Here is a 20,079-nt window from a genome sequence, read left to right as displayed (position 1 = left end):
TTTCAGAAAAGTATTTAATATCTCTCTTTTAAATGATGAAAAACATTTTAGTAATTTAAAGGTATAAAAAATAGTCCATTTTTTATAGTAGGGTATTGTGATAACCTCTGTGATTTCAGGGGAAAGGTGTACCTTTTTAAAAGCATTTAGTTCAATATTTGGTTTCTTATATTGTAAAAACATACGAGTAAGCATAAAGAGGGACATATGTCAACCACACAGTGTTTTGTTGCATTCAATGGTTATGAAGCCTTTTGCCCAATATCAGAGCTCATCAATTTAGCTGAGATAAAATGGACATAGTGATGTTGTGATGCTGTTTATATAATCGGAGTTCGAGAATAACAATTCTTATTGTACGAACTCGAATTTCATGAAATGTAATTTTTATTTATTCATTAAGTCATTTAAAGATCAGAATTAGAGTAAAATTAATAACACATTTATTATTTAACATCCATTATTTCTTTATCTTTTTATAACTTTACTTATTATTCAGAAGAATAGTTGAACCAGCAAGCTTGTCTTTTTGTTCCAAGAAGAGTTGGGCAACTATAGCATCAAAAAGGCTGAGACTACATTAGTATTTCTAAGTAGCTATGGCTGAGAGTAAATAAAAATGTATAACAGTATGTCAACCACTTTATCTGCCATATCCAGTTCCAGTGAAATTTTTTTTGCCCATAACTAGGATTCTTTTGTAGTGGTGCAAATGCTATTTATAATATAAAATTGCAGAATAACAGCTGTTATGTTGTGGAATAGATAAAGTTAGTGAAGTATAATTTTATTTAATTAGCCAGAATTAGGATAGTGATAAATAAAACAACAATAATAACAATAAATTATTATTAGATGTTTACCTCTCTACATCAGTTGCTTATTATTTATTTTAGACAATTCAGTGAACTCTTCATTCACATGAATTGGTTGATATTTATGTTCTGTTTTCTTATTAGCATGATAATACAGTTGTTTTTAACTATGCATATTTTGCATTGTTACCTCAAGAATTGTTTTACCTTTTAATCTTGTGAGTTAAATACAAAAGTTCTATTTTACAGAATTAAGAGGAGTTTAATTGCCACTGCTACTTAATATTCTTTCAGTGGTTCATATGTCTATATACTTTGAGAACATTGGTTAATATATTAGACAATTTCACATGTATTAGCATGTATCATTCCAAAAACATTGAAATATCTCTACTATGCATGGTTTTGTTGCATGTACATTACACTAGTACTTCTCCCATGTGTGTGTGTGTGGGAGAGAGATAGAGAAAAGAGAAACACATTATATGATTTCTCAGTTTGATTTTTCTGTTATTGCACAGTATACATTTTAATTATTTCTTTAATAAATTCCTGTTTAGATTAGGTGACAATGTTATGTTTTTAGTAAAGTTCTAGTTTCAAATATGAGTTAGATAGAAATTTTATAGTCACTGATAACCGGTATTTTCAAATGTCTGTTACTTAATTTCGTATATAAAAAGGCAATTTTAGTGTAGTATATCTTCATTTGTATAAACGGGCATTTCTTTAGCATAATATAACTTCACTTAATATACTTGTTTGTACGGAGTTAGTGGACATCTCAAGTTGTCAGCAAGGAGTTTTGTGTGTAATGTATTTGGTAGCTGTTATTATTCAATGACACATTATATTTTTCTTTTGATTCAAGTAGTTAATTTACTGGATAAGCTGAGTTACGTAAAGTAAATATAAGAAAGAAATGGGACAAAAAAACACAGTGAAAAACATAATTCTGTCATAATGAGATTAGAAAGCTAGTTTGTGATACATTTAAGAAAACTATAGTATAATTATAAAGTAAAATAAATAAATTTTTCAACAGTCCTGAAACATAAGTATATGCAATCGTAATAATATTCACACATTTAAAAAAGTGCATATTTTAACAGTATTCGATTTCTCTTCCCTGCACTTTGTTTTGGTTGACTATGTGACATTGTTGGTCTGTGCACAGAGAGGTCAGAGGGTAGCTGCAAGGAAGAATGGGGCACAAACCCCCAAGCCATCTCTAAAATGATGGAAGAGTTTCGAAGGGAGAGGAACAGGAAAGGTACCTCCCAGAGTAAGTGGCCTTGCTTGGGGTGCATTCTTCATGCAGCAGCAGTGAGTTTGGCCTGTGTTTAGTCATTAACCTCCTCTGCTTTAGGTGCCTTTGTCATAAAATACATTAATGGGAAGTAATAGCAAGAGCATGGATTCTTGTTGCTGTGACAACTCAGTGTGGTGGAGTTTTGTTTCTACTAATAACATTAATTCTGCCTTTGTTTTGTTTTTGCTTTTTTTTCTCAGTGCTTTTAATCATTTTAAAAGTATAATTTCTCTGCTAGCTTTTAATAATTTCTGCTTGTGGCTACTAAATATCTTTACATTTCTTATCCTTTGGAGCATTTTGTGTTTTGTACATCATGACTGGACATGGCATCAGGAACCATTATAGTCATCAATGTGTTTAAAATAAATGAATCTTCTCCAGTAATGAAAAGATAAATTATTAGATTAAACACTTAAATGCACTGATGACCACATTGTTTCCAGATGCTTCTACTTGAAATAAGATTTTGTTCTAAATTTTTAAGTTTTTACAATTTGTTTTATTCAGTAGAAACAAGAGTGAAAGGATTCATCGCAATTAAATTGGTAATGCATCACAATACTCAAAGTTACTAACAAAGATTCATTTCTGTATATTGCATTTGTTTTCATTTTAATATTTATTGTTACAAAATCTTTTCAAAACTAATGATGAAAATGGTTTTATGTATTTCTGTGTATTTACAATTTTTCTGTTCTTCTAGTTACTTTGTCTAGCATCACAAAAATGTCAGTTGATGTTAAATTGAGAAAGTTGTTTTCATAAGTTATGTTCTTATGTTGCATGGCATGCTTCTTTTATTTTATTTTGCTACTGTTGTTGATAGTGCACTTTTTTTTTTTGTCCCATGCATGTCATTGTTTTAATTTAAATTGCACTATTTCTTTTACTTTCTAACTAAACATGTCCTTTAGGGCCCACGAGGTCCACTTTGCAAGCCATGCTAGCCACTTTATCGAGTGATAGCAATGAGGAAAACAACCTGTCAACTGTACTTGGTGGTAGCTCATCTTTTACACCATCGTCATCCATGTTGTTACCTGTTCCAGCACATGCTGGCACAGAGGTCTCCTCCAATATTCTCAATGGAGACAACGGGTTTGGGGAGGGGTTGCGCTCGCTTGCCAACTTTAATCCAATTCTTGGATTTGAGACCACTCTTAACAGCACTCTTCCACCAGAGGTGGATAACAATGGTATGTATGAGGAAAGCAGAAGTAAGAGGTTTCTTTCCTAACACAAACTTATTTTGTTTTTTAAAAACATTATTTGCATGTCTGTTTCATTTATAATATCACATTCAAGATACACATGCTTTTTTCACCAACTTCCTTTTATGTGCACTGTTAAGGTTTTCCAGAAATGCACTTGTATAACCTTTTACTATTACTAAAACTATGCTTCTTTTTAATTTGATCTTGTTTCAAAATAAGCCAATTTTGATTAATTTGCTATAACTGTTTGACCTTTTTGTTGCCTTTTTCTTTTAGTTGCTTTCATTTTTGTGAATATAGCATACTGTATTATAGTCTTATAAACTAATACAGAACACAATATAAATATATATGTTGTAATTGAAATTATACTTATTTACTTAATATACTCGTAGATTCAGTTATTAAGTGTGTCTTGTGTGAATTATTAATGAGGATAAAAGATCTGTGGTCATGTGTTTTGTAAACACAGTTTTGCATACTTTTAAACTTCTTTCCTTATGCCCAGCTACAACCATGAAGATGTATATAAGCTTGGTATTAGGATATTTGACCATTTCAAGACTAATGTTAAAAAATTCATTATTTTTCATCAGGAAATTGCTAAACAGAAAATGTGACACTGTTTTGACCTGTTTGAATAACAGTAAAAAAAGTAAATGTAGCATTTGCAAACTACTTTATACTAGATTTTGTTGTTTTGTACAACTTTTTTTCCCTAACTGTATATCTTTTTAAATATATTTTCAACTAAGATGAAGAAACAAATTGTTTGAGTGTAATAACTAAAAACAACTGATAATTTCAGTGAAGTAATTGAAACCCATAATTTTATATATTTTATGAAACTGTAAAAAGTTAATATTTTGTTACATCCATGTCATTCAGCAGTAAAGTTTTGAATAATTAATGTGTAAATAAACCTTTCTTAAAAGTGCTACAGTTATCCTACTTTTTCAGTACAAGTACATCCACTAGGCATAGACACTTAGCTTTTATACAGTAAGGTATTTTATTTAATCTGATGTAGAAATTTGTACATGTACAATTGGTCTTGGTAGTTGTACCTATTTTTAAAATTTTTGTAGCCTTCCTAAAGCCATTGAAGTAAACACAAAATATTTTAAATGTTAATTATGAGCACTGAACTAGTTGAGCAATTTAAGAGCATTCTGTTCTCCACATCCACTCAACCTCTTTATCACCTGATGTTTATCTTCATGTATGTAGAAGCCTGGCATGACCAGGTGGTTAGGGTGCCTAATTTACAGTCTGAGGGTTGTGGGTTTGACTCCCAGTCCCATCAAACATTCTTGTCCTTTCAGCCATGAGAGCATTATAATGTGACAGTTAGTACCACTATACTTTGATAAAAGAGAAGCCCAAGAGATTTTGATAGGTGGTGATGACTATCTCCCTTTTCTGTATTCTTTCACTGCTAAATTAGGAAGAGTTATCACAGACAGTCCTCAGCACACACAATGTATGTAGTGACTAATAGTCAGTGACTCTGTAAAGTATATGGAACTATAAGAGAATTTCAAAACCTTTCCTCAAACAAACGATATATTCCTCAGTATTGTGCCTGTCTTTTTATTAGTGTGAAACTGTCTTTAACGATATTCTACAGGTTTGGTTTTATTCTGGTACTTTAGTTTAACTAATACAATGTGTAATAGAGGTATAAAACACCAGTGTAAAAGACTGTTATTTTTCTGTTCCATATTGACAGTCTTTGAACATTGAATTTGTGTTATATATTAATCCTGAAAACTGCTTGGATGTGTAATGAAGAAAACTTTTGTTACAAATTTAACATAAAACAGATGTACAATGTTTCAACAAGGTTTTTATCATCCTCAGGTACCTATAGTTTAAACACTTGTATTAAACAAGTTATAACATTTTCTTCATTACTTAGTCAAATTGTCTTCAAACTTTATAGTAACCCTTTGTTGTTTTCCTAAACACTTACCATCACTTAGATGAGGGAAGGGACTTTTAATGCCTGTGAAAGAAAGATATGTCCTATTTACATTGCTGCATTTTGACATTTTGTATTTAAAATGATGTTTTTAGTGATTGTCACCATAATTAAGTGACCATGTTCTTATTATTTATTGGTTATATTTGAGAAAAATTAACAAAATGTATACAGTAACTATGTATGTATTTACAAAGTACAAACAGAAAGCCTTTTAGCAAACTTTACCCAAAAGCTTTGGTATTTAGGTATGCAAGGAGGACCATTGGCTTTTGGGGCGAGTTCAAGGTATCTTCTTATGAGTTCAGAAGGTAATGAGGAGAGTATGGACACTGGTTTAGGACTTGGTGAATTAGCAGGAATAACAGTCAGCAATGAGGCTGAATCTAATTATGATGTAAGTGGAATTTTGATCTTTTAAATTTTTATTAACTATGGTTGATAAGTTTTCAGTTAAATATTTTCATATATTATTTATTATAGAGAGCTAAATACTAAGAAACATGTTTGAATGTGTTTGCACTTTCTTTAATGAAAATATTAGTAGCTGGTATTGATTAATGGGATTTTATTTGCTCAAAATATGTAAGTTTGGTAGTCAGGGTTCCTAAAACAATGTAAAATTTTGTATTTTTGTATGATTTTCAATTCAGAAAATCAAGTGATTAAAAAGTACAGAAATAAACAAAAAAGACTGTTGTCATCATTTTCCCAGTTCCAATTTATTTTATAATTCTGTATCTTTGTATTCCATTTTTAATGATAATTAACACTATAGTTTTAAGCAACAGTTGGTTAAACTTAAATCACCACCAGTGAGTGATTCCAGATTCTAGCCACATTCAGCTACTTACTGATGTAGAATGTTTCTCTTTTAATTGTCAGTGCACTTTAATAATTTCATATATGCAGACCCTCTGCTCCTCCATGTTGGGAATGGTGATTATTTTGGTGATGCACCAGTTGTAGACATATGACATTGAAATTCTAATCCAAAATGTAACAGTTTTGAATGAGGACATTGAGTGTAGATAGAGAGAAAGAGAGATGTATTGATCCCAGATATCACAATTGATCTCCAATTCAAGATAGTCTTGTAGCTTAGTTTTTGGACAAATTGAATCTGAACCAACCTTGTAAAACTCAAAAGATCACCAGGAAGTGAAATATATCACTGTCAAAGTACTTGCAGTAGTTGTCAGTTCAACAATAGAAGTTAGTCCTCAAAAGTAGTAGTGCATAAATGTACAATTTGTTCTGGACTTGTATGTTAATTTTGCTTCTACCTAATGTTCAATTCATATTTGTTGTGTGGGAATCTACTTGACCAGCAAGGAAAACTCTCTTCTTTTACAAAAGATAAAAAAATGTAAATAACACAGTTGCTTAACTCAAAAAATTGTGAATTACCCAAAAACAAAATCTCTGAAGCAAACTCAAATTTTATGTCTTGTTCTTACCTGATTTTGAATAATTTTAGTAGTTTGTTTAAAAATCTGACTCCATGACTATCCCAAACATGGTAATAATTGTGCTGAAAAATTTTAAGTTGAAACTTGTAGAACCAGCAGTGGTTGATGCTAGAGAGAAATCTTTTTTTAGTAAACATAAATGTAATTGTAATATGTCTGAAAACTAATGTTGCTAAAATATAAATTGAGACTTCTCACTTAGTTATTACATTTGATGATATTAAAAAAAAAATCACTTCAGACACATGCTTGGTTTACTTTTGCTGTCATCTCTAAAATGCACAATTAACTTAAGTTTGGAAATCCTGTTTTTCAATAATTTCGGTGTTTTTACCCATTGTTCTGGACAGAAACAATTAGCAAGGTTTTTATGCAAAAATGTTAGCATATTAAGAGATCTATATTTTCTAGGGACATAGAAACTGATTATGTAGAATAGACTTGGTGTTTTTTAGGAATAGTAATGTAAAATAGAAAGTTGTTTATAGAAAGGAATGAAACATTTGTGGGCAAGTTAATGGATGTAAATCCTGTAAAAACAGTTCCATTATTCTTTTGTTGTGCATCAACTTGTTTGATAAGTAAAGGATTCAGAGAAGAGATGATATATGTATTGCTATTATGGTTAGCTTTCTGTGGTATTTATTGGACTTTATAGGCCTCTCAAAATAAAATTTCTTGTTCAGCATAATGAAATTCACTGGTGATTGTGAGTAAAAATGAGGCTGTTGTGCAGCTGGTTTATTAAAATTTAGTTTATGAGCTTCTTTGTATTTAAATGTTAATTATGCTTTGATTGAAGTTGCAAGCAATACATAACTGTCAGTTAAATTTTGTAATAGCAGCAACTGCTCTTAAAATCTGACTATAGTATTATGTATAATAATTTTTTTTTCAGGAAAGTAACAGTATTGTGTTTATTCAACAACACATCATACTTGTTCTTCATGAAAGTTTAATAATTTGATGAAATATAACAAATGTGTGTGTTTGGATGTATCAAAATATTTCATTAAACAGTTAAGTTAGGATCAATAACATGGTTTAGAAACCACTGTGTTTTAAGTAATTAATTTTTCTTTTTAAGATTTCTGCGAGTAAAGAAGTTTTTAGGAAAACCTGGAATGCAAAATACACACTTCGAAGGTAAGTAGAATAAACTGAATAAATATTTCACTTTTTTATAGCAAGTGAAGCTTATTTAGGTTATATCGGGTTATCAAACAAAACATACAAACTAATGCAAGAAACAATCTCGATTTAAATTTCTGAAATGAAAATTAGAAAGAATATTAGACTTTTTTAAACTAAAGAAACAAAAATGATTGTAAGTAAAAAACGAAAAACTAGCCACCAAAACTTATCTGACATTCTAGACTGATTTCAGGCTAGTATACAGTTGATACCACTTTGTAATCCAGTTTTAGATCTAATAAACAACTACACAGATTATTTAATTTTTTTCACTTGAAAGTTCCAGGACACTTTAGCAGAAACATTTGCAAATGCAATAAGAAATATTATAATGAAAAATATTGACAAAATGTTTTTCTTAGTTTCTTATAAAAACAGTTAAAGACACTTATGTGATTTGCTTGTAGAATGTATGAAAAAAAAAACTTTTATAAAAATAAGTTGTTATTTGTTGTTTAACTTCATGTATTAGTTATAGTAATTGTGTAAAATTATCTGTTATATACTTAATATACATTGTTCTTATTATAAGTAAAATACGATTAAGTTAGAAGTTACACCATCATCTAATTTGTAGTTTGGGAATACTGTAATATTTTAAAATTAATATGAGCTTGATGACACTTTGATAAATTTAGCTGCAGTATTGTTTGTATAAACAACTATGCTACATAATCAAAAGTATGTGGATACCTGATCATCACACTCATATGTGCTTGTTGAACATCTCATTCCAAAACCATGAGCATTAATATGGAGTTGGTTCCCCATTTGCTGCTATAAATGCCTCCACTTTTCTGGGAAGGCTTTTCACTAGATTTTGGAAAATGGCTGCATGGATTCACTCCTATTCAGCACAAGATCATAAGTGAGATTTGGCACTGATGTTGGGCAAAAAGACCTGACCTGCAGTCGGTGTTCCAGTTTATCCCAAACGTGTTTGATGGAATTGAGGTCAAGTCTCTATGCAGGCCAGTCAAGTTCTTCCACACCAAACTCAGCAAACCATGTCTTTATGGACCTTGCCTTTGGAAAGGGGGCATTGTCATGTTGAAACAAAAATGGGCCTTCCTCAAACTGTTGCCACAAAGTTGGAAGCACACAATTCCCTAAAATGTCATTGTATGTTGTATAAAAGTGTTATTGTCTTGACAAGGCTGAAATATCATGAATTCTAATAACATGTTAATTAGTTTGCATTGTATAATTCAGTTTTATGTTGTTTCTAGCTTATGATTATGTTTGGGCTATTTCCCTTAACTAGCACAAAGAAACAACCTTTGAAACAGTAATTAGACTGGCTGATAATTCTCATTACTTTAAAGAAATCAAACCAAACTTACCATTATTTTGTATATAATTTTTTATTTTATTTTTATATTCTTAAATCTTTGAGATTTAATGGTCAGTACTTATTACATCTGTTCTTACAATACCAAATAAACATATTTAACTTTTCTCACCTTAATATGTACAGTAGCTGTAAATCTATTATAGAACACCCATAAGAGAAGCTATTATGGTTAAATAATAATTCAGTGAGTTCCTATGGTATTGACAATTTATTTATCATACCATTTTGCACTTAATATATTTTCTAGTCACTTTGATGGTGTCCGGGCATTAGCATTCCATCCTGAAGAGCCAGTCTTAGTAACTGCTTCAGAAGATCACACTCTTAAGCTTTGGAACCTTCAGAAGACTGTTCCAGCCAAGAAGTAAGCTATTCAGATTGTGGAATATGAAAGTATTTTAAAATCTAAACTTTCCTACAATGTGTATGTGGTTTTCATTGTTACATACATCTGTAAGAAGATGTAGACAGTAACTTACAAATAATCTTGTTTGTTATTTATGATGGTATGTAGTGAAAGGGAAGGTATTGACAAACTTTCTAGGTTATTATAGCTATAATAATATAATAAATCTGATAAGTCAGGTTTGAATGTTTTGTGTATAATAGGAGTGGTGTTAAAGAATAACCTTATAAGAGTTTAGTGTATTAAAAATCTCATTTATAATTACATTTGCAGGGCAGTATCTCTTGATGTGGAACCAATATATACATTTAGAGGACATGCGTAAGTATCATTCGAAAGATTCTAACCTGTAAACACAAGAAGTTTTTGGCAGGTTGCTCTAGTTTCATCACTCCTTCTGTTTTAAGTAAATAAAGTAATGTTTAAATTTATATGGATTGCTATACTTCTGGAAGTAATGTTTGTTACACAGAAATTTATTTTTATTTTGTACTCATTCAAAGAAATGATTGGTACTAGAAAAAATTTCTGAATGGAGGTGGGGGAAATAAACTTGTTAAAATAAGCTCAGGATAAGAGTTGATAAATATAAACAATAGATTTTTGATTTGCACTTTGACTTAAGAAACAAATTTTTCTAAATGTTAAGATTTACTGATAATAAACAGTTGTGCATCTGAAGCCTTTAGGGAAGCAAACTTCAACAGCTTTACAGATTTTATAGCAAACAAAAAGTAATGAGAAAGAAATTAACGATTTATTTGCATTTTAAATAATCCAAAATATTTCACTACATTCATTTGATCAGTTCCACAAATTTTTATGGTAGGAATGTATCAGTTTTGAAAAAATATATATATATATATATAGAATAAGTCACTTTACAAGATGCAATATTGTCTGATATAATTTAAACAGTTACATTTTGAGAATTAAATAATTGTTTTATGGTCCTTAAGCTTCCATACTCACAATGTTTAATACCAAATGACATTTAAATTAGTAGTATTGTAGTAGGGAGTAATATATATGGAAAGTTAATAGGAGATTACATCAGTAATTTGATAAGTAAGTTAAACATATTAGTGCTATAGGTGTCAGCAGGGAAGCAGAATGTCTAAAATTGTCAGAGCACCTTGTGTAGATTGGGAGAATTAAGGATTTATAAATGTGTAACAGGAATAGAACTTGTTTTAATCAAGTCTCGGGCCCCGCATGGCCAAGTGTGTTAAGGCGTGCGACTCATAATCTGAGGATTGTGGGTTCGCATCCCTGTCGTGCCAAACATGCTCGCCCTTTATAATGTGACGGTATTCATCAGTTAAAGAGTAGCCCAAGAGTTGGCAGTTGGTGGTGATGACTAGCTGCCTTCCCTCTAGTCTTACACTACTAAATTAGGAATGGCTAGCACAGATAGCTCTCGAGTAGCTTTATGCGAAATTCAAAAAACAAACATAATCAAGTCTGTAATAGATATAGTGTCGAGTTCCTCTGGCTCATGGTTTGCTATAATGGAAAATAAAGTACAAAACCTCTATCTCCTTGAATAAAATGTTTCAAAGAAGAAGTTTTGTTAATGATAATAGTTGGTAAATCACAATTTATTCTACATATATCACAGCTGTCATGCTGGCGATTTATGGAAAATTATGGTGTGGGATGGAAGACACGAGAATGCTTCTGTTGGTTTTACAATGAAAATTTTTGGTTTCCAACTGAATCCTCTGGTGCACAAATTGTCTGAGTATTCTGTAAGCTTTATTGTTCTGAGAGCATCAGTGTCTCAGCAGTAACCACATATGAATGCTGTATGTGTGAAAAAGAATAAAATGGGATAATGATTGTAGGACCCAGAATTATACTGTATGGTATACAATTGGAAAAATAAGTTGTTCTCCATATGTTTGATATTAGTTTTCACCTTTGTCTCATATATAGTAACCAATGATAAATTAAAACTGTTTTAAGAAATATTAAAATTGTTATTCCAACATATTAAGAAGTTTGGGTAGAGGTAATTTAGAGTAGTGTTACTGTATTGTTCAACAATAGTTAACTTGCAAGATTAATGATAAAAAAAAAAAAAAGCTGAGATTTGATAGTTTTGAAAGTGACAGTGTCTGGTCATTGACCTTCTGTTTTATAGCAGATCTAGAGTCATAGAAAAATTTAAGTTTAAAATAGTATTTTAGTTTAAAGCTCACCATCTATAGCTCAATTTGATACACTACTGGCTGGAATACTTGTCTGTTGGACAGGTGATGTAAAAACTTGTTTCTAACAAAGGATAGAAAATTCTGCTTCAGTTTTTTTTTTTCTTAATTTAATAAACATTAAAATTACAACAGAAATACATGTATGCACTAATACTGAAAAGAAACACACTGTTTTAAAGAATTCTATCAAATATGAAATTAGATGGGGGTCCAACACTTTCATAACCATTCTCATGTCATTCTGTAACATTATGTCAACTTTGACGTTGGAATCTGATATGGAACAAAGACATACACATATTACATTATTCATATAGATTTTCTTGAATAGCTGCTAAAGGGTGGATATCATAATATTATTTAGTCTGTCCCCTCACTTTTAGCGGAGCTGTTTTATGTGTGACCATGAATGCCACAGGAGAACAGTGCTTTAGTGGTGGTCTAGACTCGACAATCAAATGTTGGAACTTGCCAAATTCTAACATCGATCCATATGATTCTTATGGTGGGTACTGCCTTAAATTAATACTTTTTAATTTAATTAAGGTTATTGGAGAATGTTATTTGTGATTTTGTGTGTGTTACTAGCTAAAATTGTGAAAATATTATCTGTAAACAAAAGTGTAGTTGTGCTTATTAATCCACTTTCACCGAGTAGTAAATACAGACATTTGAAGTTGTAATGATCAAGAAATAGAAGCTTTTTAATGATGATAATTTCATTGTTATGATAATAACATTCACTTGGGAATAAAAATATTTAGAAACGTTAAGAAATTAATGAGTTGAAATATTTGTTAGATACTAGATTAATAATGTCAGCAGAAGGTAGTATGGGAGTTTTACATTTATCCATTGTTTGTCTATACGTACATGTGTGTCTCTCTCATGTGTATGTGATATGTGCCATTTTTATATACTATTTAGATCCAGGAATACTAACCACAACTCTTAAGGGCCATTCAGATGCAGTGTGGGGGTTGTCTATTCATAGTTCTAAATTACAGTTATTGTCCTGCTCAGCTGATGGAACAGTTCGACTTTGGTCCCCGCAGATCAAAGCACCACTTCTTCACACTTATCATGCTGAAAAAGGTCAGTGTGGTTGTCAGAATAAACTGTTACTACAAAGTTACATGTTTAATCGTGTGACATTGGATAATAAAATTTATACTAGTGTTTTGCCTATCATGTCACTTAATTAATTAAAAGTATTGATGAAACAAGACCCAAATATAATCAGAAGTCTGTGTTCTCCTATTATTCACAAATTAATTATTGAGGACAATAAAATTATCCTTCTATATTGCATAGCCAGCAAGAAACAACTTGCAAAGGATAATGACTTGTGTGGGTAATGCTGAAGTTTAAGCAGCCTTGTGATTGTGGAGAATATTTAATCTTGCTATTTTCACTTAAACTATAACTCTTTTTGAGGGTCCAGAAGTATACAGTAAGAGACATAAGATGTATATATTTAAATCAATTTAACATTATTTGTAGTTTAAAACATATGCAAGTTTCTTTTCCTGCACTTTGAATGTAACTTTGAAAAAAAATTTAAACTTTGTCAATGAAGCTAATGGCATAGGTAAGTGGTTCCTGAACGTTTTGGCCTGAAGCCTCTTCATGTATACTGTGTATCATGTGCTCCTTCCCACATATTCATGTATTTTTTGTGTATGTGTGTGTTTATAGTATTAGAAGTGTTAACTTATCATACTATAATGGTACTCTTGGTTGAATAAAACTGGAAAAACGTTTTTATTACACTATTTACAACTCCCAACTTTACAAAATTTTTTATCCTGTATGCATGTAGATTTGGAGTAGGGGTCTCAGTTTTCCCATTTTGCCTCCATTTCCTGTCACGGAGAATTTTATTTTTATCCATTCTCAGGGTGCAGATATGACATCATGAACATATTACATGCAGATCTTATGCATTGGCACCTTCTATATAAATATAATAGTACTGTCTGTTGTATGTTCATGTGAATATTTCTCAGGGTATAGGTGGATCTTCACCAAAATTGGTATGTTGGTTCATTAGGTCCATGGGGAAATGCACATAAATTTTCAGTTTTGCATTTTGTTAAGTTTTTTTTACCACTACTTTGCCTCTATTGATGGATCTCCACCAAATTTGACATGAATATTTGTTGGATCTCTGAGGAGATACATGTAAATTTATGGTTTCACATTTTATGCTTTGCTGTTTTTATGGGTGTTTTTTTTTTTTTGTTTTTTTTTTAATTATATATAAAGGAAACAACTTTTCATGTCCTAATGTAATCTTTCATTAATTATGAAGTTATATAACTTCTGCCAAACATATGGGTACCCGAGCTAGTGTATATAAACATGCACGCACATGCACACAAATTTATTTATATACGTTTGTCTACAATGTAAAAATAGACCATTTAGTGAGAACACTGGGCTTGAAAATCTGTCTAGTGTTATATTAATAATGGCATTGACTGAAACCATCTAACCTTGCAGGGACCCAAGCCTGATATGGGAAGGGGTCCTCTCATGTTTGGCACACTCCCAGTGGAGATTTTCTGTAGGCTGGGAACCATTGATAGGTTACAGTTGGGAAGTATAAGTCTTTAACATTATTTACATGTAGAGTCTATCAGTTAGAAAGAGGTTGATTTGATGCCTTTTTGGCTTTGTAGATCTACATGCTAATTACATTTTCTTCCCACTCAGCAGTAGACTGTGAATTGCAGTTTAGGTAAATATATTTTGTAAATAGTTTATCAAAAGCAAGTTAAGGTCCTTGCTTTTTGGCATTCTGCTGCAAATACAGCCATCAAGGAAACTGGCAAGCCTAGAATATATGTATTGAATTAAGTGGTAATGAATTGCTTCTTTCATCCACTATCCTTTATATTGGTTATGAATGAGATGACAAAACAATCGTATTAATTCTCTCACTACAGGTAGCTCAAAATGTGCAAGTCATAATCTTTTACAAGAGTTACATTCAAAACATAATTAAGTTACTTTATTATCAATGTATACGAATGAACTTGGCATCAAAATGTAGTCAATAATACAAATTGTAATGTTATATAAGTATTCATTTCATAATTTCTAAAGACAATATTCATGATTTTTTAGTCTCCACTTCTGTTTCACATGACACATGTTCACTCCAAACTGCAAGTGTTAGTCATTCTTTCCATTCTGTCCCCTCAGTAGCACAGCAGTATGTCTGCAAACTCGCACTGCTTGAAACCAGGTTTCAATGCCCATGGTGGGCAGAGTACAGGTAGCTCATTGTGTAGTTTTTTGCTTAATTCCAAAGAAACCAAACCTTTCTCTCCCTATTTGAGCTTTTGAGTTCCTGTAAATTACAAACTTGTAGATATTGCAAAGAAATAACACTATGTAACAAAATTTTCACTTTTCCTTGTTCATGGGCAAAAAAGTGTTATTTCCATAATTGCTTATGCCTAAAGTAAATGGAAAAGACCTATTTTTCTCTTCAAACTTTGCTTTTGTGACCTGGGAGCATATAATGAAAACATGATGGGAGACTATATTTAGGAGCTGATACGTGAAAGGGATTTACATTACAGTTGCAAATCTCTAAAAACTACTCACTTCTAAACATTTTTGTATATTTTGAGGGTTAACTATCAATATCAGATTGCCTCTTTATTCTCAGTAGGCCTCTCTTTTTTCCTTTTTACCATAAGAACTTTGAGGTTTATAAAAATTACATGTATTGTTATATACTCACACTTTATGACAGAATTTGTATACGTTGTGTTTATCTCTGGTTTATAATTGTTGCCTTGCTAGTGCAACTTTTGTGTTTGAAACTACTCTATAAATGTATTTGTGTGTGTGCAATTGTTATGTTTATTTCTATCATATTATGTGTACGTAACCTCAGGTAATAAAAAGTTTATTAACTTGTGTTGCTGGATCCTCTGTTTTTCAGATGATGGTCATCCTGCTTCAGCTGACTTTGTTCGTTGTGACCCTGCACAAATGGTGGTAGCGTACACCTCTTCCAATGCATTAATCTTTGATTTGGAAACAGGAAAAATAGTTCTACGTTTAGACAGCAATCAAACACCAAGTAAGCTTATCTGTGTGTATGAATTGGGAATTGCTCTTTCTATCTCTATACCGTTTCCTTCTTTACATCTTCATAAATCATGTGGCAAAGGTTTAGGATAAAAGAAAACTTGTTACCAAATTAGTAAGTGAAGTTTTAATAATGTAGGAATTGTTTTGTACAGGAAACTTTGTATTAAGCATAAAAACAGTTATTCAAAGATAAATCCATGTTTTTCTAGATAAAGGCTGTTATTTATTTCAAATAGGATTCTTGTCATATTGGAAGTTGTTCGGTGTTTTCAAGTTCGTAAAGAACTACATAGTTTCTTGAGTGTTTATTTATTTATTTTGTGGAGTTCATGGATCTGAAAATCTGTGTATTAGTTTTTTTTTGTAAGTTTGACTTTAATACTAGCATGTAGTTGTTTGTATTTAAAAAAAACAAGATCTAATTTAATAGGTGCAAGTCCCCTAAGTAAACAGATCAACCATGTTGTTTGCCATCCTACTTTACCTCTTGCAATTGCAGCTTATGAAGACAGGCACATACGATTCTTTGACACAACCACTGGTAGGTGTATTTTGCTATATAATGTGGTTTGGACTAATGAAAATGCACAACTTGCTGTTTAGGTTTGAATAGCTCAGTGGATGATTAAACAGCAAAGCCTCTGTTTATTCTAAATAAAGGTTTGTTTTTATCTAATGCTGCTATCCAAACATGTTTTTTAAATTATTTTTGTAGTAAATGAAATAACTTGTGTACATTATCACAAAATACTCCACACACTTAAGCTGTAAGTGGTAATTAATCCTTTAATTTGAGTGGTAGGATGCTGCTGATTGGTCAGTAGTTCAAAAATAGTGATGGTGGCAGGTATTTACTAGACTTATCAAAAATGCAAATATAAAACTTGTCCAGTTTTTAAAGCAGGTAAGTTAGTATATTGTTTCTTATTAATTAATAACATCATTTGTTATTTTCTTATTACATGTAGCACACTATAACATTTCTTTTTACTTTCTATAATGTAATTTGCTTCAAGAAATACATTGGCTTAAAAATTTTCATTGAAAAATTAATTTTAACTTTTTATATGACAAATATTTCATAATATTTGCACAATTTAGAAAACTTTTTAATTGTAAAATCATTGTATTTACTTTTTTAGTACTAACAACAACAATAAATTATACTTTGGTGCAATGAAATGGACACTTTTCTGGGAATGACCAGGAAAGAATTAATCACCAAATAAATTATAATGTATAATTTAATGAATGTGAGGTTTGGGTTTGTAATAATTAGTGATTCTTGAATTTCTATCGGCATCTGTTCTCTTATTAAGACTTTAATGTTTGTCTAATTCAAATTATAATGAACGAAAACACAGACTGTTGTTTTCTATTTCTATTCAACTTGGAGAAACTTTTTTTATTTCTTTATTCATTAGTTAGTGTTGATTTTTAAACTTTTAAGTCTCTAATTTTAAGTTACTGCATTTTTATTGTTGTTTTTCTTTACAAATTTTTATGACAGCAACCAAGTGTGTATCTAAGCATTTTAACAAGACCAACATTAAATATGTACATAACAAAATTGAAAACAAAATCATATTTAGTGTATTGTGGGAACATACAATAAATCCTTCTCCCAGTTTTACAGTACTTTTTTTATGTATTTATTTAAGATTTAAACTACAAGTAATCAACAGGAAATGACAGTTAAAAACTCATTTTTTTAATACAGTATACAACTCTCCACAGAATGTTACTGTATCGCATTATAGAAATGTTTTCTTGATGACAGTGGGAAATTAGAGATCAACTTAGAACATCTATATAAATAAACCACATAGTATGAATGGCAATAAATATTTCATGTTATATTACTAATTTTCACTTTTAGCAACTTGGCACAGGTGTAACATGTAAATAACACACAAATTTGGTACTTTCTCTGTTTTTGTTTGAATTGGCCAACACCGTGAGTTAACAAATAAGTCCTGCAAGGTAACTTTAAATTGTGTCTTTTGATAATGTTTTTGGAATTCCTCTGTTGTATAAACCATACTTTTTACCATTTACAGAGTTTCAGTAAAAGCTCACTGTTGAATGCTGCATGTTAAAAATAAAATTGAAGTCTGTCAAAAAAAAAAAGCAATAAGTAACTGAGGTTTAGGTTTTGGTTAGCCATGATATAAATTACTTTACAGTATTTTGATTGAGATATTCCATAATAATATAATTAATTATCTTAGTAGATGAAAACTTATTGTTAGTGTGGTTGTTAAAATTTCAAAACCAGGGCAAAGCAAGGTAATTCTTCTCAAACCTTTTCAAGGCATACATTCAGGCATTTAACTTTTTATCCCCACCATATGTAGCATAAGGCAGTCTTTCTGAGAATAAAAACAAAGTGTTTCGTATCCACAAGCCACAGAGTAACTGCTACAAAAGTGGCAAAGATACTTACTTACCTTTGCAACACCACATTTATCAATAAGCTTGTTATGTATTGGTGGAATTAACATAGCATGTCCTGTCATCAGTTTCTTTGTTTTGGGACTTAGCTATGGAATATATTGTAAATTAGCTAAATTTGAAAATATTCTGTGTATGTGTTAGTGGGAAGGGTGTAACAAATTAGATCTTCAGCTTTGTATTACATTACATTAAGAATGACTCTTTAAACTTGGTTAAGATCTCGTGTCTTTATACCCAGCTCTTGTGGGTAATATGATCTATTTAAATTGGTTTTGGAAATGATTGGCACTAGATAATTCAGTGAGTGAATAGGAGTGCTGAATTCCATTAACATAATGTTCAACAGTCAGATAACAGTGTTACTAGGGAGTTGTAGAAGACTTGTAAAGCTTGGAATTAAAATATATATTCCAAGGGGAGCAAGATCTGTTTCTTGTTCCATATTTAGGATAAAATAATTAGAATAATCAGAAATTTTATGAAAGTTATTATCTAGAATCCATAAGCTACAGAGTAACTGCTACAAAAGTGATAAGGATACTTACCTTTGCAGTACCACAATTATCAATAAGCTTGTTGTACATGTGTTGGTCTTCTTTGTTTCTGATTAAGTTTTACTTAACAAGTTCAGCCATTTCACCTGTTAGTATGATACTTACCTTAACTTACTTATTTCAGTCAAATCTTACTTTGCATTTATACTAAGTTATAGTTACAATTTTGAAAGTTTCTGGGTTGTAGGGTTTTTATTAATTTCTATAAAAACTTCTTAAAGCTACTTGTTTTTCTAGCATCATGAAAGTAAACAACAGTTGTAAGGACGACTTTACAGTGTGCATGGTTTTTGTAACGAGATTATATCTCAACAATATGATACCAACATGCAGTATGTGAATGTAGAAACCAAGCTTGTATGAGAGTAATAAATTATGCATGTGTGTAGACCATAATATAGTTTCCAGAAGCTATAGAATAGCTGCTGCAAAGGTGGTATTAAAAAACATTTGCAACACTGTAGCTGTTAAACTATTTTTGTGTTTGTGTTCCAGACTGAATTGGTCTGTTGCTTTGTAGATGAGTTGTTCTCTACAAATCTTTCTTGAAAAGGTAGTGTAATTTCTCAGGTTATTATGGTATACATAACTTAGCATCCCTGTTAGCCACATGTATTCCTAAAAGCCTTGTATTTGAAGATGTGAAAATATTAAAAGTTATTGTTATTTGTCTGATGTTTTTGGCAAAATGTAGTTTTAGTTCATGTAATAAAATTTAACAAAATATCGAAACACCCTAGTTAAAGTTTTGTTCTTGTTGTTGATATTATGATGTTTTAAATGCTTGTAAAGTTTCACGAACACTCGTTGCATAATTATAATGAAACCTACGTCGTGCATTACTGAAAACGTTTGCTATCAAACCTGGCCTCCTTAATCAAAGCATAATTTATGCATGCTAATTAAACTTTTAGGTCCAATCAGCTGAAGCATTTAAAAAGGTTCTCATACTTCAAAAATAAGAAAATAAATTACAAGAAGAAAC

At 30.9% G+C, this 20,079-nt stretch overlaps 1 protein-coding gene across 9 annotated transcripts in view; it reads left to right on the top strand.

Moving 5' to 3' along the window:
- Positions 1–20,079, top strand: part of LOC143252388 (striatin-3-like) — an 83,066-nt gene that overhangs the window by 56,541 nt on the left and 6,446 nt on the right. For 4 of the 9 annotated variants that reach the window (XM_076504404.1, XM_076504403.1, XM_076504408.1 and 1 more), the window contains 10 exons: positions 1,993–2,100; positions 3,045–3,326; positions 5,577–5,725; positions 7,888–7,946; positions 9,596–9,712; positions 10,028–10,075; positions 12,354–12,475; positions 12,898–13,065; positions 15,932–16,072; positions 16,514–16,624. In XM_076504404.1, the coding sequence (XP_076360519.1) occupies positions 1,993–2,100; positions 3,045–3,326; positions 5,577–5,725; positions 7,888–7,946; positions 9,596–9,712; positions 10,028–10,075; positions 12,354–12,475; positions 12,898–13,065; positions 15,932–16,072; positions 16,514–16,624 (1,305 nt within the window). The remainder of the gene's footprint in view (positions 1–1,992; positions 2,101–3,044; positions 3,327–5,576; positions 5,726–7,887; positions 7,947–9,595; positions 9,713–10,027; positions 10,076–12,353; positions 12,476–12,897; positions 13,066–15,931; positions 16,073–16,513; positions 16,625–20,079) is intronic. The other 5 variants (XM_076504410.1, XM_076504409.1, XM_076504412.1 and 2 more) reach the window with 3 other exon arrangements.

This window comes from Tachypleus tridentatus, chromosome 6 (assembly GCF_004210375.1).
Source record: "Tachypleus tridentatus isolate NWPU-2018 chromosome 6, ASM421037v1, whole genome shotgun sequence".
Classification (NCBI taxonomy): domain Eukaryota; kingdom Metazoa; phylum Arthropoda; class Merostomata; order Xiphosura; family Limulidae; genus Tachypleus; species Tachypleus tridentatus.
This window is presented reverse-complemented; position numbering and strand designations above follow the sequence as displayed.